The following is a 16,584-nucleotide window of genomic DNA, read 5'->3' on the forward strand; positions in this document are numbered from 1 at the left end:
ATAAGGGAGAGGCCTGGGGAGATAGATATTGTTTCCTTTAGGAAACCATGAAGAGGGTAATAACAATATAAAATCATTTGATGTATATTTAATCAATAACAATGAAGTGATAAAAGAACAAGGTTTGAGCAGCAGTAATTTGTGAGCATCCAGGCCTTGGCGACTTCTTGGGATAGCTTTCAGCCCCCATGGCCAGTGGTTTCTCATCCTTGAAAAGTCTTCAATCTCCATGGTGGATGGAGGCCAGTGTCAGAGATAGATGTCCATTTGTGGTAGGGCATCTGATAAGGTAACATCCTTTTTAACACGTTGGAGAGAGTCTTTAATTAATGTGTTTCAATAAACAAAAATCTCCTGGTTGTAAGTTTTGGTGTTTGAAGTCTTTGTCTCTTGGGAGTACTGTGAAATGAATGTCACAAATTTATCAGTCCCTATAACCTTCTCAATGAGTCATTGATAGTAATGTAGAATGTCTGCTTTTAGTTTTTCTTATATTTGGAAAACAAAAAGATTTAAAAATAAGCAGTATTTTAAACAGAGTCATATAAACAATAATTATATTCACTTCATTTAGTCCAATACCCATTTTTTTTGTTTATCCTGATTATTTGCCAGTATTTTTATGAATTCAGCTATTCCTTAGAGTTCTATACATTTTCATTCAGTTCAAAGATATGACCTGCTTAGAAACCTGTAATTTTGAGTAAATCAGAATCCTTTTCATGGATTTTTCTAAAGATGTAACATATTTGAAAATGCATTAGAGTAAAACAATAACTATCTATGAATGACAAAACAAAGTGGCATGGTTATAGATTTGATTATAATGCAATTGATAAAAAAAACTCTGCTAGTTTAGTAAGCTATATCATTTTAAGACAATGATTTTTTGAAAATAATAATTACTGTAAAGTGAGAGAGAATAATGTAATATATATATATATATATATATATGTATGTATATTTAGATTCAACACATAATTTCAATATAGAAAGAAAAAATAATATGTAAGATTTTAAAACATTGTCCATGGCTTCTTGTATTGAGCATTGGGTATAATTCATAAACTTCCAATGTTTGCGCCACAAATATTTGGAGTCTCACTGCCAGACACCCTCACAGGCAACCATCCCTCTTGGCTGGACTGGTGTCACTGACAGTCAACTGTTTACACCTGAGAGTATCCCATTTGAACTTTTCTTTGAATCTTGGTAGATCCCTCAGAGTGCAGGTTGAAATCTTTAGAACATCCATTTTAATAAAAGCATATGTACACAAATAGCACATTTTTATTTTTTAATTTAGCAAAGCTTCCCATGTAATTTCAAGTATATAAAATAGGCCTAATTTAGTTTAAAAACATTGCTTTAATAAGGATAGAGAATAAATCCTTGAGGTATTCCAGGGCCCGTTGGAATTAACTCAAAGTCATTCTTTTGTTTAAAAAGTCTCTTAAAATGGAAACTCTGGGAAGGTTGCAAATATACATATACAAAAGCTTATAGCCTGGACTTTTTGTAACTCGAAGTAAAGCAAACACAGACTTACGGTAATAACTCTAAAAGACTTTAATCACACTAAAAACAGTTTTAATATTAAATATTTTGTCCAGACTACAGAATTCACCTTAATTTACATAAGTATTTAATCTTTTTAGGCCAATAAAAGATTATATGCTAGTAATGCCATCTGGAGGCTGAAAATTCACCACACATATCACATAGATGAACACATATCACATAAAGACCATACACATAATTTGAATTACTAATTTTTACAGAGAGAATGCAAGAATTTTCTTATAAAGTTAAACTTTCACAAAATTTTATAGCCTGTACTGTACCCCTTTTACAAACCTTTCGTCAACTTTCACAAACCTTACCCATTCAGAAATAACTATCCTTATAGAAACTTACATTTGTCCTTTTCCTTCAAATATGACTCCCTATACCTCAAGCCTTCTATTATCATAACTATATAATTTCTTCCAACTTAACTCAAACTTTTAACTCTTAGGAGTCTTAATTTGCAATGATAAGCACAAAAGTGGACAACCAGCATTCCTTAGATTGACATTGATGAACATATTTTAATCACACTCTCATGTTCAAGAAACACACCTTCAACAAAGCACAAAACATTACATCAACAGCTCCAAATGCATTTTACAGACCTTCTGTAATGAAAAACCCAAAAGCAGGTGAACTTAAGATTTGCCTAGCAACCAATGTTTCAGTATTTCATGTTATTTCAATCTATCTAGATATTCCATAACTTTCATTAAAACTAAGTTAGAAAGAAATAGTTGAAATAAGCTAAAGTGATTTGTGTAGGTGGGTAAGGTAGTTTTTTCTATTGGGATAAGACATATCTTCCAGAGATTTGTATTTTTAAAAATGGCCTAGACAAGAGGTCTTGGTGAACTCAGGTATTTCAATTTCAAAGGTTCTGGGACTTTGGTTGCATAAAGCCAATTATCTACAAGCCTCTGAAATGAATAGGGGAGGTTTGGCAAGGTCAAAGGACATGGTGGGCTTTGAATTGTTTCTGGAACCAAACCTCTGGCCCCATGAAGACTTCATTTGTAAAACTAGGATAGTCATTTTCAATACTCAGGGTCTGGGTTGCCACCCAAATGTTGGCAAGGGACTGACAAATTCATGCACCCAATTTATATTGCGACCAGGTAGTGTAACAAAAGAAGACTGGACTTCTCTTGAGGGGTCAGGATTAAGTTTCTCCCGTTTGGTAAATATGTACCCAAAAGAGGTACATAGTTTGTACCTCAAGTCATTGTGGGCTGGTTCCCCATCTACAGAAAGACATATGAGCAAGCCAAGTGTTAGAGGCATCTCTGCACATTTCTGGGCTGTTTGGGGCCATTCTGAGTAGGGTGAGTACCCTGTTAAGCCATCTCTTAGGCTCTCGTGGAAGTTAATAATGAAAAAAAGGTGATTATCAAATATTTGGTCAGTCTCAAGATCAGTTTCCTCTTGGGAGGTTCCTTTAAAATCATTATTTTCCCTTTTGGTTCAGTATCTGCTTCATTTATTCTAAATATGTATAACTATTCTGGAAAAAGCATATGTGGGATCACTCATTTCATAAAAAAAAGAAAAAGAAAAAGAAACCTCAGGTATTAAGTGAATTGGGGCAGATTTGATTAGCAAACCATATATATATATATTTCCGTGACATTTCCTAGTCGGAAGGAAACAGGTTTTGATTAAAAAGCAGACATTTGTACAGGAGGTTTAGTCTGATGGAGAAAGTAATTAGTTGGGTGCAGTTAAGAATAAGTAAAGGAGCCCTAGTATCTACAGGGGCCTTAGTGGCTTCCCTTTTTATGATAATTTCAAATTCTCCCAAAATATCAGTGAGAAGGGGAAACACTCTTGGAGCAACCCTATGCTTGTTTTTGTTTATTTACTTTTTCTTAATCCTATTTCATTTTCCTATCATCCTTAAAGTGGGCAGACTTCTCTACAGGAGTTTCCTTACAACCTCATTAAGTAATTCTGTTGCTGTGTTGCATTGTACCCCGAATCTCACAAAGACGCCTCAAAAAGTCGACTTATGGAGTCATTTATTAAAGGCCGGCGGCATACGAGGGGCAAAAGCTCCAGATCTCGCAGCCCTGAAAAGCTTGCCACATCTGGCTTATATTGGCAAATATATCACAAAGGTGTCGATTACATCTTTGGGTTTGCAATGAGGAACCTGGTTTGCACAAAGCAGTTACAGAAGCGAAATTGAGTAAGTTAGTTATCTATAGTTTTGGGTCTAAGGATCACCGAATCAACAGAAACACATTATCTGGGGCCACTGAGGCAATTTAGAATAATTGTGCTGTCCACATTCCGGGACCACTGAGTCAACCAGAATGCATTATTTGTAGCTACTGAGACAATTTAGGGTAATTGAGCTGTCCTGGTCCCCAGAAGAATGTGCTTTAATAACCAGTGAGATCACAATCAATGGGATATACAAACCACCATCAATGGAGTATTAAATCGATTGGGATAGCATACATAAGTTCAGAAAATCAAAATAACTTTTCTATTGTTTTAGCAAGCAAATAAGTACAGAAGCCAAACAGCAGGGTTAAAATATTAAACAGCATTTTTTACCCAAGCATGGTTGCTACCATGCTTTAGTTGGGCTCCCAGAAACCAGGAGTATATTAATTGGAATAGGTTAGAATAGCCAAGATTGCATTTTCTATCAGTTAAATTTCTTTGTGAATCAGTCAGGGCCATAGAGAAAATTGAGAATGATTCCTGGTTCCTCTCTGGCTGAGAGCAGCTTTTCTCCAAAGGGAACTGGTTGAATTCCTATTCTCATTTTCCCTTAAGTCAGTAGGGAGGGGTAGTGGAGGGGACAGAAGGGGAAGGAAGAAGGGAGGGGAAGAACACTTCTGGACAAGGAAGCTCAGAGAGCAAAAGATGTAGTGGACGTGCTAAAGAAGGGGAGAATGGGGTGATAGCATTTATTAGCTTCAGGAGAGTTAAGAGATAGTCTCTACAATTTCTCATTAATTTATTTTTTAAAAGATTTTCTGTGTTTCTCTTTAGAAGCTTTGAATTTCCAAATTAGGATATGCTTCCTGTTCATTCAATCAGTTTCATTTTAGGGCTGACATTTTTCTAGTGTTTTTTTTTTGTTTTTTTTTTCTGCAAAAAATTAATTTAGGCACCCAAAGACAACTGCATCTTGGCCATTTTTCAGTTGATACTTTCTTTTAAGTCTTCCATTTCTGTAAAGCACTTGAAAGTCAAGGCTTCCTATCAGGGGTTAATGAGGGCTGGAGTCTGGGAGTTTCCTGCCTTGGAGGCACAACTTCCCATGTTAATTACAGGTGTGTTTGTTTTCATTGTTTTTGTTGTTATTTTATATCTGCAGAATCTGAGCAAATTTTCTAAGGATGTTATGTAGTGGGTCGAAGCATGCTGCTTATTGCTCCATGATGCTCACACCCCTCAAGTCTCATTCAACCCCCTTATGTGCCTCAGCTTCTCTCCCAGCTATCAAAGCTACCAGAAGGCCTCTAGCCACTTTGGCTCAGTGGGTAGAATGCAGGCCCTTAGAGGTCCTGGGTTTGATTGCAGGTCAAAGGCATGTACCTTGGTTGCAGCTTGATCCCTCACCCTTGTTGGGGTGTGTGTGGGAGGCAACCAATCTATATGTCTCTCTCATTTTCTCTCTCTGTATCTCCCCCTCCCCGTCCAGTCTCTCTAAAAACCAATGGCAAAAATATACTAGAATGAGGGCAAATAAATAAATTTAAAAAAAATAAAACAACAGGAAGGGCTAGGAATGCTGATGGACCAAACCCTATGGGCTCTCCCCCAGAAGAGCCAGTCAGTTGAATTACAGTTGAGTTGGAATTTCCCTATGGGGCTCCTGCTTGGCATGAGGAATGACCTCTGACACCTTGCAAAGATTCTTTTTATTTTTTATTTTTATTGTCTAAAGTTTTACATATGGCTCCTCCCCCAACCTCCATTGACCACCTCCTCCCCTCCCTCCCCAAGCCATTCCCACCCTGGAAAAGCCCCCACCGCCCCAGCATCTGTGTCCATTGGTTATGCTAATATGCATGCATACACGTCCTTAATTGCTTAAGAACAACTGAGATTCGGGTCAGAAGGAGGATGTGTCCTGTTATCTTTGAAGCTGAGCAAATTCAACTGTCACTTATACAGTGAAGGTTTTCTGCTCAGATTCTCAGAAAGCAATTCCAAATGAAAATCCATAATTAAAAATCAGCTACCCATGTTTCCTCTTGTCTCTCCTTAGACTGGGTTCTGTCAACCCTTAACCTTAATTCCACCTTGAGGATTTAAAAATACAGCTCAAATAAAGTCAGACCCTCTACCACAAGCAAAAGATCTTGGATATAATAGACAACTTAGCCAAATTCACCTGACAGGCAGGGAACCGGTGGGCACAATGGGCCCTTTGTTAGGTCCGAGCACCGGGTCTGGGTCTGCAGGGCGGTCCTGTGTCAGCTTCTTTGGAATCCTGCCACAGGAAGCAAGTAAATATCAATGTAAGCCGCATTCAACCCTGTGCAGAGTTTCTCTGAGTTTATTGGAGCCCAACTGTCAAGAATGGCCAGAAAACAAAATCTCACTATTTTGAGGTAGTGCTCCAGAGAATGGCAGTATTGCACCTGCTTTTACACATTACAATCAAAAGTGGAGATGTATGTGGGTTACATGGAATCCATTGCTTAGAGAGGCAGGAGAAAACAAAGCAGGGAAATCTCTGGGATTAGATAAAAACTAAAACGATAGACACATGCCTCTCTTATACAGGTGCCTAGAGGCTAGTTAGCAGTCAGCAATGAACTCAATAGCAATGAGCAGATTTGTGGTGTCTGCAGAGCACAGAGAAGTGCCTGTGCTTGGAGGTGTCCAGAAAAAGGGAAATTCCTTTGACATTCCAAAGGTGTGTTATCCTGGATGCCAAAAGACAATAGACAGGCTCAGTTAAGGTAAAGATTGACCTTTGTCAGGGAAGACGCTGGCCTCGCACATGACCACACACCATAAACTGCTTTTAGATAACAAGTACTGATTTTAGGCCAACTTTGTGGTTAATTTAGGTCTCTGAGTTTGAAAGGCCACCATGCAGGCCTTACCTGTGCTAGTCACAGGCGAGCGTGTGACCATTTTTCATGCACTCTCTCCTTCGATCACTTGTGTCCCATCTCTTGCCACCAATCATGTCCCTCCTTTGTCCCACCACAGGGGGAGAAACCATTAAGTACCTGTATGCTGCAAGCAGCTGCAGCTTCCTCATCACCTGCAGGCCTGGCCTGCTCGCCCACTGTGCTCAACAGCCCAGTGCCCATGAACCTCTTCTCTACCTGGGAGGTGGACTACTCCAGCCCCAGCTGCGTGCCCAGGTTGTGCAGCCTGACTTTAAAGAAGCTGGTGGTCTTGAAGGAGCTGGAGAAGGAGCTCATCTCCATGGTGATAGCAGTGCAGATGCAGGGCTCCAAGGGCATCTTGAGATCCCACGAGATTGTGCTGCCTACTAGTGGACCAGTAGAGACTGACCTGGTGCTGACCTTCACCCTGCAGTACCCCCACTTCCTCAAGAGAGAAGGCAACAAGCTACAGATCATGCTGCAGCAGAGGAAGTGCCATAACAACCAGATCATCCTGGGCTACAAGACTTTGGCCACAGGTGCCATCCACATGGCCGAAGTGATGCAGCGACCCCCCGAGGGTGGCCAGGTGCTGAGCCTCAGCAGCCGCATCCAGGAGTCCTCCATCAAGGTGGCTGAGATCTGGATCTCCTCCCTGTCCAGTCAGCCCGTTTATTACGAGGCTGGCACCATGCAGGCCAGGCCCAAGGACAAGTCCACAGATAGCTACACCGAGGGGAAATCTGAGAGCTTCTCTGAGCCGGAGGACAGCTACAAGGCGCCACACAGGCAGGACCTGGAAGAAGATGACTTCGACCTGGGGCAGTCCAAGAAGCAGCAGCAATGCATGCAAGGAAACTTGCAGCAGAAAGTCCTGGCTCTGCTTCCCGGGTCCAACATGTCGGAAGAGGTCCTAGACTCAGATCAGGACCCTACAGAGCATGTCCCCGAGGTGCAGGAGGACCTGGACCTCCTGTTTGACAACCTTGAGAATCCCAGTGACAGTGACCCAGACATAGAGGACGATGGCAGCATCCTCAGCAACACCAAGACCAAGACCAGACAATACTTTGAAGGCCTGGCACACTCCAGCTGGCAGACCGAGATGAGGAGCATACACGGTGCCCAGAGGCAGAAGGAGCCTCCTCGCCTGGCCGACATGCCTGAGAAGGCCCAGGGCCCGGGTAGCAAGCTATTCAGTGGCAGTGTCTCTGACTTGATGGCCTACAGCACCCCCACCACCATGGTGGACAAGACCCGGATCTTCTCCCTATCGAGCCACCCCGTCAACCACCTGGACAGTGCCATGCCAGCCAGCAACAAGACGGAGTCCACAGATAACTTCTCCGAGGGAGACTCTGAGATCGTCTTCTCTGAGCTGGAGGTCAGCTACAATGCCGCCCACAGGCATGACCTGGACAAGGATGACTTGGGCCTGGAGAAGCCGATAGGAAGAAGGAGGTCCATGACCAGGCAACAGAATTACCAGCAGAAAGTCACAGAGTGGCTGTGCAGGTTTCAAATGACGGAGGAGGTCCTGGACTCAGAGCAGGACCCTGAGGAGCAAGTCCCCGATGTGGACAAGGACCTGGCTCGTCTGTTTTACAGGCTGGTGAACCCCAGCGACAGTAGCTCAGACATGGAGGATGATGACCGTCTCCTAACCCCTCCCATGCCTGAGCTCATGACATACTCTGATAGCCTGTCAAGCGGCCCAGATATGGAGGAGGATGACAGAGTCCAAGGCACCCCAAAGCCCAAGCCCAGGTCATCCTTTGAAAGCCTGTCAAGCGACAGTGGCTCCGAATGGGTGGCCCACAGCATGCCCAACCCTGGGGAGCAGTCGGCACAGCCTGAGGACAGCCCGGAGGCAGAGACCTCTGCCCAGGACATGCTCCCTAAGAAGCTGCCACCCAGCAGGCGCACCACCAAGACCAAGTCTCTGGTCATCCCCTCCAGCAGCTCCAAGGGGAAGCAGCCTGCCTGCCGGGGCTGGAGCAGGTCCCTGAATGAGTCGTCCAACAGCCTGATCAAGGAGCGCTGCCCAGTCCCACAGAGCCAATTGCAGGTCCCCAGGAAGACTGTGTACGATCAACTGAACCATATCCTCATCTCCAATGACTGTCTGCCCAAGAATATCATCCTCATCAGCACCTCTGACAGGCAGGGGCAGTTCCTGTCGGACGTCCTACAGCAGCACACGCTACCCATAGTGTGCACCTGCTCCATGGTGGATGTCCAGGAGGCCTTCAGTTCCATCATCTCCTGGATACAAAGATACCGCAACTGCCATACTGAGGCCCCGATGCCAGTGAAGATCGCGGTGGCGGGGGCTCAGCACTACTTCAGCACAGTGCTGCGGGTCTTTGTGGAGCATCTGTCCCACCAGAGCCCTGACTGGCTGGGCTACCTGCACTTCCTGATCATCCCGCTGGGTTCCCACCCTGTGGCCAGCTACCTGAGCTCCGTGGATTACCGCTACAACAGCCTCTTCCAGGACCTGGCCTGGCTGGACATGTTCAACAACCTGGAGGCCCAGAGTGCTGTGCAGAACATAGTGTCAAGAATCACAGAGTACATCACAGGGGCCAACTGTGTCCACCAGCTGCCCATCGCAGAGGCCATGCTCATCTCTAAGCCGAAGAGCCCAGGCAAGTTGTCCTCACAGAAGTTCATTCCCTTTGTGGGGGCAGTGAAAGTTGGAAGAGTGCAACCAATTTCAGCCACGTCAGGAGACACAGATGATGCGGTCCCCTCATGCTCCAACGTGCTTTTGTCTACCGCCAGGGAGGCCTCACACAACCCAACCTCCTCCTCATCGGTGAGTGGAGGCCTATCTTCCCCCAGCCAGGGTGTCAGTGCTGAGCTGATGGAGCTGCAGGTGGATTACTGGATGGCAGCCCAGCCCACAAACAGGAAGAGAAACAGGGAGAAGGAAGACCTTCCTACCACCAAAAACACACTCCAGTGCACCTTCCGGTCTCTCCAGGTCAGCAGGCTGCCCAGCAGTGGCGAGGATGCAGGCACGCCCACAATGTCCATGACTGTGGTCACCAAGGAGAAGAAAAAGAAGGTGTTGTTTTTGCCCAAGAAAGACAAAGGCAAGGACTTGGGGTCCAAAAGCCAGTGCATCCAGGGCATCGGCCGCTTGGTCTGCTCAGCCAAGAACCAGGAGAACAGGCAGCGGGTCCTCATTGATGGCGTGGAGTGGAACGACGTGACGTTCTTCCAGCTGGCAGCCCAGTGGCCTTCCCACGTCAAGCACTTCCCCATCTGCATTTTCGGACACTCCAATTCCACCTTCTAGCCCTGCCCCTCCCCCTGCCCTTCACCCTGCCTGGGCCAAGCCCAGAAGGGCCCAGCTGCCTTTCTGTTAACAGTTCAGTTTACTACAGACACAGACTCTGGAAACACAGAGAAACTGTTTTAAGTTAGAATGTGCTCACAGCCTGGAACCTAAGGGGGTTGTCCCCACTGGGACCCCCAAATTCTCTGTTTAATAACCAGAACATTTCGGCAGCTGGGAGGTCAGGTGGGCACCGTTGAGCTGGAGTATCATGGAAGGTGTGTTTTAGCCTCAGGATCCGCAACACTTTCAGTGAAAAGGGTTCTGGCCTTGGAGACGTGCCCTCCCTGGAAACCAGGGCTCTGCTTAACCCTGGGAGCTGGCTGCAGCCTGTGTTCAGACTCAGAGCTGGGCCACCAGAGGCAAAGGGCTGGCCTCCCTTTGGGGCATCCGGAGCATAATACGGAGGCCGGCCAGCCCAGCCTTGGACCCAGGCTGCCAACTAGCCAAGTGGCCCCAGAACTATCCACTTATGGTTCCCAATGAACTCCCGCCTCACAGGGCGAAATAACAAAAAAGAGCTGCATGTGCAGACCCACAGGCACACGGGCTGGACAAACCAGTGCCCTCCTTCTTGGGCAGCGACCCACCTTCGTCCCTACCTCTTCATGTTATCACAGAACATTCGCAGCTACCCAGCAGGTGTTGGACCAGCTATTGACAAGGTGAGCAACGAGCCTCTCCACAGCAGAACGGTCATTTGGCCACTTGCTGGCTGTGAACTCTCAGATCACTGCATCCCTCTGAGTGTTTGTTTCTAAGAACAGGAGGTGAACCAAGGAGCAACCTCACAGGGTTTTTGTAGGGACCCTGTAGGGTGTTCCCCTAAAGCCTTCTCTGGGAGCCTGGACAGTGGATAGGTCTGTGCTAATTGGTCCTTTTTCTTCCTCATATATGATTCTTCTTGGGGCCTTAGGCTAAGCTCTTTTCTCATGTCACAACGAGCCTGTAGATTCTGTTATTGGGTAAAGCCAGAGCAGAAACCCCACGGGTGAGCAGTGGGGCCCAGGCTAACCCAGCTATCTGTGATGGGGCTAGTTTGGGCTCACTCATTTAGCAAATATGTGAGAAGCCCTGGCAGGTACAGACACGTCTCTAGGCACTGACCATATCCAGTGCACAGAGCAGACCCCAAGCCTGCACTTCAGACCTCCTAGTCCAGAGCGATTCAGTCATACTAGGCTGCACAGGCTCATAGTGTCCACAGGACAGTTGATGTGACATCCTCCTGGCCTCCTCTACCTATGGCTGCATCTTCCAGTACTGTGAAGAGGATGGGAGACCTTTGTTCCAGCAGAAAACGTGAGTCAGTTTTGGATCAGAGCCAGGAGGGGAGTGTGGGGACTGTGAATTCTACGTGCTGGCAGAACCCTGGATCCCACACATGGTGGGGTTTCTGCAAGAGGGCAGAGGTCTGAGGGCTTCTCCTAGAACAAAGGGACGGAGTCAAAGAGAGCTGTGCATGTGGATATGGGTGGTGTGGGTGAGCAGTGGAGTTCAGTGGCAGAGTCAGCTTCTCAGAAAATTCATACCCGTCCGCTCCTAATCCAAGTCTGCCTGCACCCCTAATCAGGGACCATGATCACTAATTTGATAGAACCTCCTCAGTGGCAGCTTGAAAAGTATACTCCACCCTGTGGGAGTTGAGTTTCAGTGGGAGGTGAAGCTAGTGAATTAGGCAGCATGTAGGTGCAGGAGCCAAAGTTTGAGGTGATAGGAAGTTCCTGGGAAGCTAGGGATGGAGACAGAGTTTGTTTGCTTGCTCATTGGTCAGCTATTCCTGAAACACCTACTGCGTGTCTATAAGTGACATGACCAGGGAGGACACCAGCCCTCTCAGTCCTAATGGGAGGGTCATGGGAGAGAGCATGGACACTGAGAGAGCATGTTAGGTTTCCCGGAAGAAGGGGACAGGTGGTTCCATTATTAATCAAGAGCTGTCAGTTAGGAGGGCTTTCTGCCAGGCCCTCCTGGGCGACCAGGCGCATCTTTGCCAGGACTGCCAGAATGAAGGTGGACAAGGAGTAGGTCTGGCTTCTGAATGGGCAGGAGCCACAGACACAGGACCCCAGGCTCTCTGAGTGGTGCTCTGGGAGGGCTGTATGGAAGGAAAGGCCAGGCCTCAGACTCTGCTGTGCACCTCTCTCTCTCTCCAGGGCCATCTCCTGCACCCTGGGCATCTGGCTGGACCAGCACCTCCAGAATTTCCCAGCCTGATGATGCTGTTGGCCTCCATAGAACCAACATTCCAGTCTCTGACCTGCCAAACGAGGCCCAGTACCTCCAGTCATGGCGGGAGCACCTGAGCCCACTGAGGCCGAGACAGGAGGAGGAGGAGGCCTCCGGGGGTGGTGTGGGTGAGTGTGCCTTTGGAAGGCACACAAAAGGCAGTGAGGGTGGTAACATGTCCTCTTCTTGGATCTACAGAACCCGTTCCAGACCAACATCAGGAAAACCCTCCAGAGGCAACGCCACCCTAGTGGCCTCTCCAGAGCCAGAGCCGGATCCAGGCCCGCTTTCACTGAACTTCAAGAGGCAGAAGAACCACCTGCAGCATTTGAGCAACTCACCCAGCTCCTGCGAGGCCTGTGGTGTCAGATCCCGGGCCGTAGCGGGTGTCAGCTGCCATGGCAGAGAGGGCACCCCACCCCCATTTAGATGCAGTGTTAAACATTTTGTGTTCATGTTACATGTGCTTATAATTTTACTGTATTCTTTATGATATTTAGTAACAGAGTGTATTGTTGAGAACATGTAATGAAATACTCGTAAACATAGCCTTAATTTAGATTCTATAAAATTTAACCCTATAAACCCTCAGAGCTTTGAGCAAGTCTGTTTTTCTGGACCCTGACTCACCCAGGGAGAATTGTCCTCACCTTCTCCAACTGCTCTTCCTGGAGTCAGGACTCTGCCTCCCAGGGAGCAGGCTTCCCCCGTGCCCAGACTCAGAGCTGGGTGGCTAGAGGCCAAGGGCTGGCCTCCCAGGGTGGGCATTCTGAGCCCAATATGGAGTTCAGTCAGCTCAGCCCTGGGCCTCAGCTGCCAACCAGCCAAGTGGCACCAGCACCACTCACTCTGGGTTCCAAATAAGCTTGACCCTCACAGGGGGAAAAAAAAAAGAAAGAAAAAGGAACTGTATGGTGCAGACTGCCCAGGAACACGGATTAGACAAACTGGTCAAATACTTGGTCCCCACCCACCCTTCTGTGTTAATACAGAACATTTGCTACTAACCAAGGTGTGTGGGACCAACCAAGGACCAGGTGAGCCCTGCCCCTCCACAGCACAGTGGTCACTCAGCCACGTGCTTGCTGTGAGAATTCAGGTCACTGCATCTCTCTGAGCGTTTGTTTCTGTGAACATGGGGAGAGCCTAGTCCCAACCTCATTGGGTTATTGTAGGGACTCGGTGGGAGGGGGGACCCCCTGGGAAAAGGCCCGCTGGGAGCCTGGACACTGGAGAGTTGGCTGGAGGGGCTGTGGTTGTTCTAATTGGCCATTTTCTCTTCTTAAAGAAGCTTCTGCCTTATTTGTGATTCTCTTCAGGCTTTAGGCTAAGCTATTTTCTCTTTTGATAAAGACATTGGAGATTCCATTAGGGGTCCCTGTCCTGGGTGAAGCCAGATTAGAAATCGAGGGGTGAGCAGGGGGACCCCATGCTCACCCAACTACCTGAGATGGGGCTCATTTGGGCTCATTCATTCAGCAAATGCCCTGCCCCCAGGACTGCACTCCAGTGCTTCTTTCTAGGCAGGATTGACTCAGTCACACTAGGCTGCACAGGCAGGTAGCGTCCACAGGACAGTCAATGTGACTTCTTCCTCAAAGTATCGCTGCATCTACTACACGTATTGTGAAGCAGAAAGTATATCTCTAGACCAGCAGAAAAAGTGAGTGGGCTTTGGATCAGAGCCTTAAGTGGAATATGGGGACTGTGACTTGGAGAAGCTGGCAACACCCTGGGTCCCATGCCTTGTGGGATTTCTGAAAGATGGCAGAGGTCTGAGGGCTTCTCCTAGAAAAAATGGAAGGAGGCAGAGAGAGCTGTGTATGTGGATTTGGGTTGTGTGGGTGAGTGGGTAGGGCATGTGGCTGGATCACACAGGAAAGAGATCCCAGAGGATGGGTTTTTCAGGAGCACAGAGGGTCTTGAACTGGGACTTCAGTGATGGAGATGGGAGGTTTCCTTCCTTCGAAGGTGCACAAAAGGCAGTCATGGTGTAACATGTTCTCCTCTTGCATGTACAGAAGCAGCTCCAGAGCAAGATCAAGAAACACCTGAAGAGGAAACGCCAACTCTGGTGCCCTCTCCAGAGCCAGAGCAGGCTCCAGGCACAGCTGTCAGTGAACTTCTGATGTGGAACCACCTGCATCATTTGAGCAACTCACCTCAGCTCCTTTGAGACCTGTGGTCCTAGATCCTGGGCCACAGCGTGTGTCAGCTGCCACGGCAGAGAGGGCTTTCCCTCATCCTTTATATGAAGTTTAAAAAATTTGTGTTCATCATATACATGTTTATAACTTCACTGTATTTTTCTTATACGATTCGGTAACCTACAGTCTAATGAAAGAAAATGTAATGAAATACTCCTAAACATAAATTTAATTTACATTAAATGAAATTTAACTCTATAAACCTTCAGAGCCTTGAGCAAGTCTGTTTCTTCTGGGCCTCCATGGTGTTACTATGAGACATAGGTTGGGAATAATTAGTGTCTCAGGACCCACCTGCTCTAAGGATGTAACGTTCTTGAGCCCAGGACAATGGGACTTTGGGGGAAATCAAAGGATGAGCATTGGGGCAGGGACCCGTTATGTCAGGGCTGCCCCTGGGAACCCACATTTCATTTAACTTCATTTCCCACCAGTACATGGACAAAGCATGGCCTTACACGCCCTCTGGTGTCCACGTTGCAGAATGCGGTAGGGTTTAACCAGCAGCAAGCAGTTCCTGAACACTCACTGCCACCTGCACCTGGACAGAAACTCCACCCTCCCCCACTCTCACTGAACAGCATTCTTAGCATCTCCTTTGTTGGCCCATAGCACTGAAGAGGGGACAGGGAATGTCCCAGGGCCTGGGGTCCACAATCATCTCCTCCACAGGCACCGCTTCCAAGTCTCCTCTGGGGTCAGAGCCTCTCTCCGCCCTCACCTCCTGAGCTCTGGTTCTGCTGGGCTTTTTCCTGAGGCTATTCTGTCTCACCAGAGCCCAGCGGCCATTCCTTCTCATGGCCCAAGGCTGAACAAGGTTGTGGAAACAGCCTGGCTTCTCCTTTTAAATCAATCCTTTTCGATCCTCTGAACCACCCTGGTGAGGAGACTAACAGCCTTGTACGGCACCCCGCATGGCACAAGCTACAATGTCTCAGGACAAATGGGTATTAACTTTGGGCCACAGGCAGGGTCCTTGCTCTCAAGGAGTTCAGCCCTGTTGGTTGACACAGATAGAAAGGAAATTCTAATGGAGTGTGAGGAGTCCTAATGTTGACCCTGAGGTCCATAAGCACTGAGAACGTGAGCCCATCACGGGAACATTGTACAGACTCTCTTTAGGATGCAATTCCTAAACCAGAAAGAAGAGTAAGTACTTGTCTACCCTCTTCATCCTGATTTCACAATGGCAGCCGATGAAAGCTTTGTGAAATTAAATGGAGGTCTGGAAATCAAGGGGCAGGTCTACCTTAGAGGTCTGTGGTGATGGTCAGTGCACTTGTGCGCACTGGCAATGGGCCTGGAGGAGCAGCCACCCGCCTTGCGTGGAGCGTCTCCTCACCGTGGAAGCTCAGAACTGTGGTCTCAACAGATGCTGTTTCCTATTTTAAATTACACTTTTCAGTTTGGCTCTACTTTCCAGAGTCCTTTCCTAAGTTTCATAGCCATCCTCAAAACTGGAGGCAGAGGGTGTTAGAAATGAGAGGGTGGGGGCTGGAGGGACCTGGAAGGAGAAAAATGAGGGAGATAGGAGGGCAGGGCTTGGGCCTGGTGTGGGACGACCGTGCTAGTGATCTATTGCTGAGAGTTCCCCCACACTAGAGACTTAACCAACACACACTTATTAGCTCACACGTCTGTGACGAGGAATCCTTCATGGCTCAGCTGGGACTACTGTGGTCTCAACTGAGGCAGGATCCGTGTCACTGAGGGTCTGAGCTCACTCGGGGGGTCTTTGGGATTCAGTTTGGATGGAAGGCCTGACTTCCTCTCTATCTGTTGGTCTCTTTCAGTGCTAGGCCATGTGTGTTTCTCCAGATAGCAACTCACAGCACAGAGGCTTTTCCTGTGGAGAGAGAGAGAGAGAGAGAGAGAGAGAGAGAGAGAGAGAGAACAGATCAGAGTGAGCAAGTGCGTAGGCACCAACTTTTAAAAAACTTTTCAGGGTGGGAAGAGATCAACCAAAGAACCTGTGTGCATATATGCATAACTCAGGGACACAGATAGTAGGGTGGTGAAGGCCTGGGGCGGGGTGTCAGGGATCAGCTAGAAGTGGTCAATGGGGAAAAAAGGGGACATATGTAACACTTTCAAAAATAAACATTAAAAAAATAAATGAAATGGATTTGCTTTAAAATGGATA

The 16,584-nt window shown here is 47.1% G+C and overlaps 1 protein-coding gene across 1 annotated transcript; it reads left to right on the top strand.

Annotated features, from left to right (window-relative positions):
* Nucleotides 1–6,846: 6,846 nt before the first annotated feature.
* Nucleotides 6,847–9,966, top strand: LOC308253089 (phosphofurin acidic cluster sorting protein 2-like; the record flags this gene model as incomplete). The annotated part of the gene is made up of 2 exons (XM_080678162.1): nt 6,847–7,899; nt 8,491–9,966. The coding sequence occupies exons 1-2, from the start codon at nt 6,859–6,861 to the stop codon at nt 9,964–9,966; spliced, it is 2,517 nt and encodes an 838-aa protein (XP_080534288.1). The 5' UTR covers nt 6,847–6,858.
* Between the last annotated feature and the right edge of the window lie 6,618 nt (nt 9,967–16,584).

Source organism: Plecotus auritus (genome assembly GCF_963455305.1).
Source record: "Plecotus auritus genome assembly, chromosome: 7".
NCBI lineage: Eukaryota > Metazoa > Chordata > Mammalia > Chiroptera > Vespertilionidae > Plecotus > Plecotus auritus.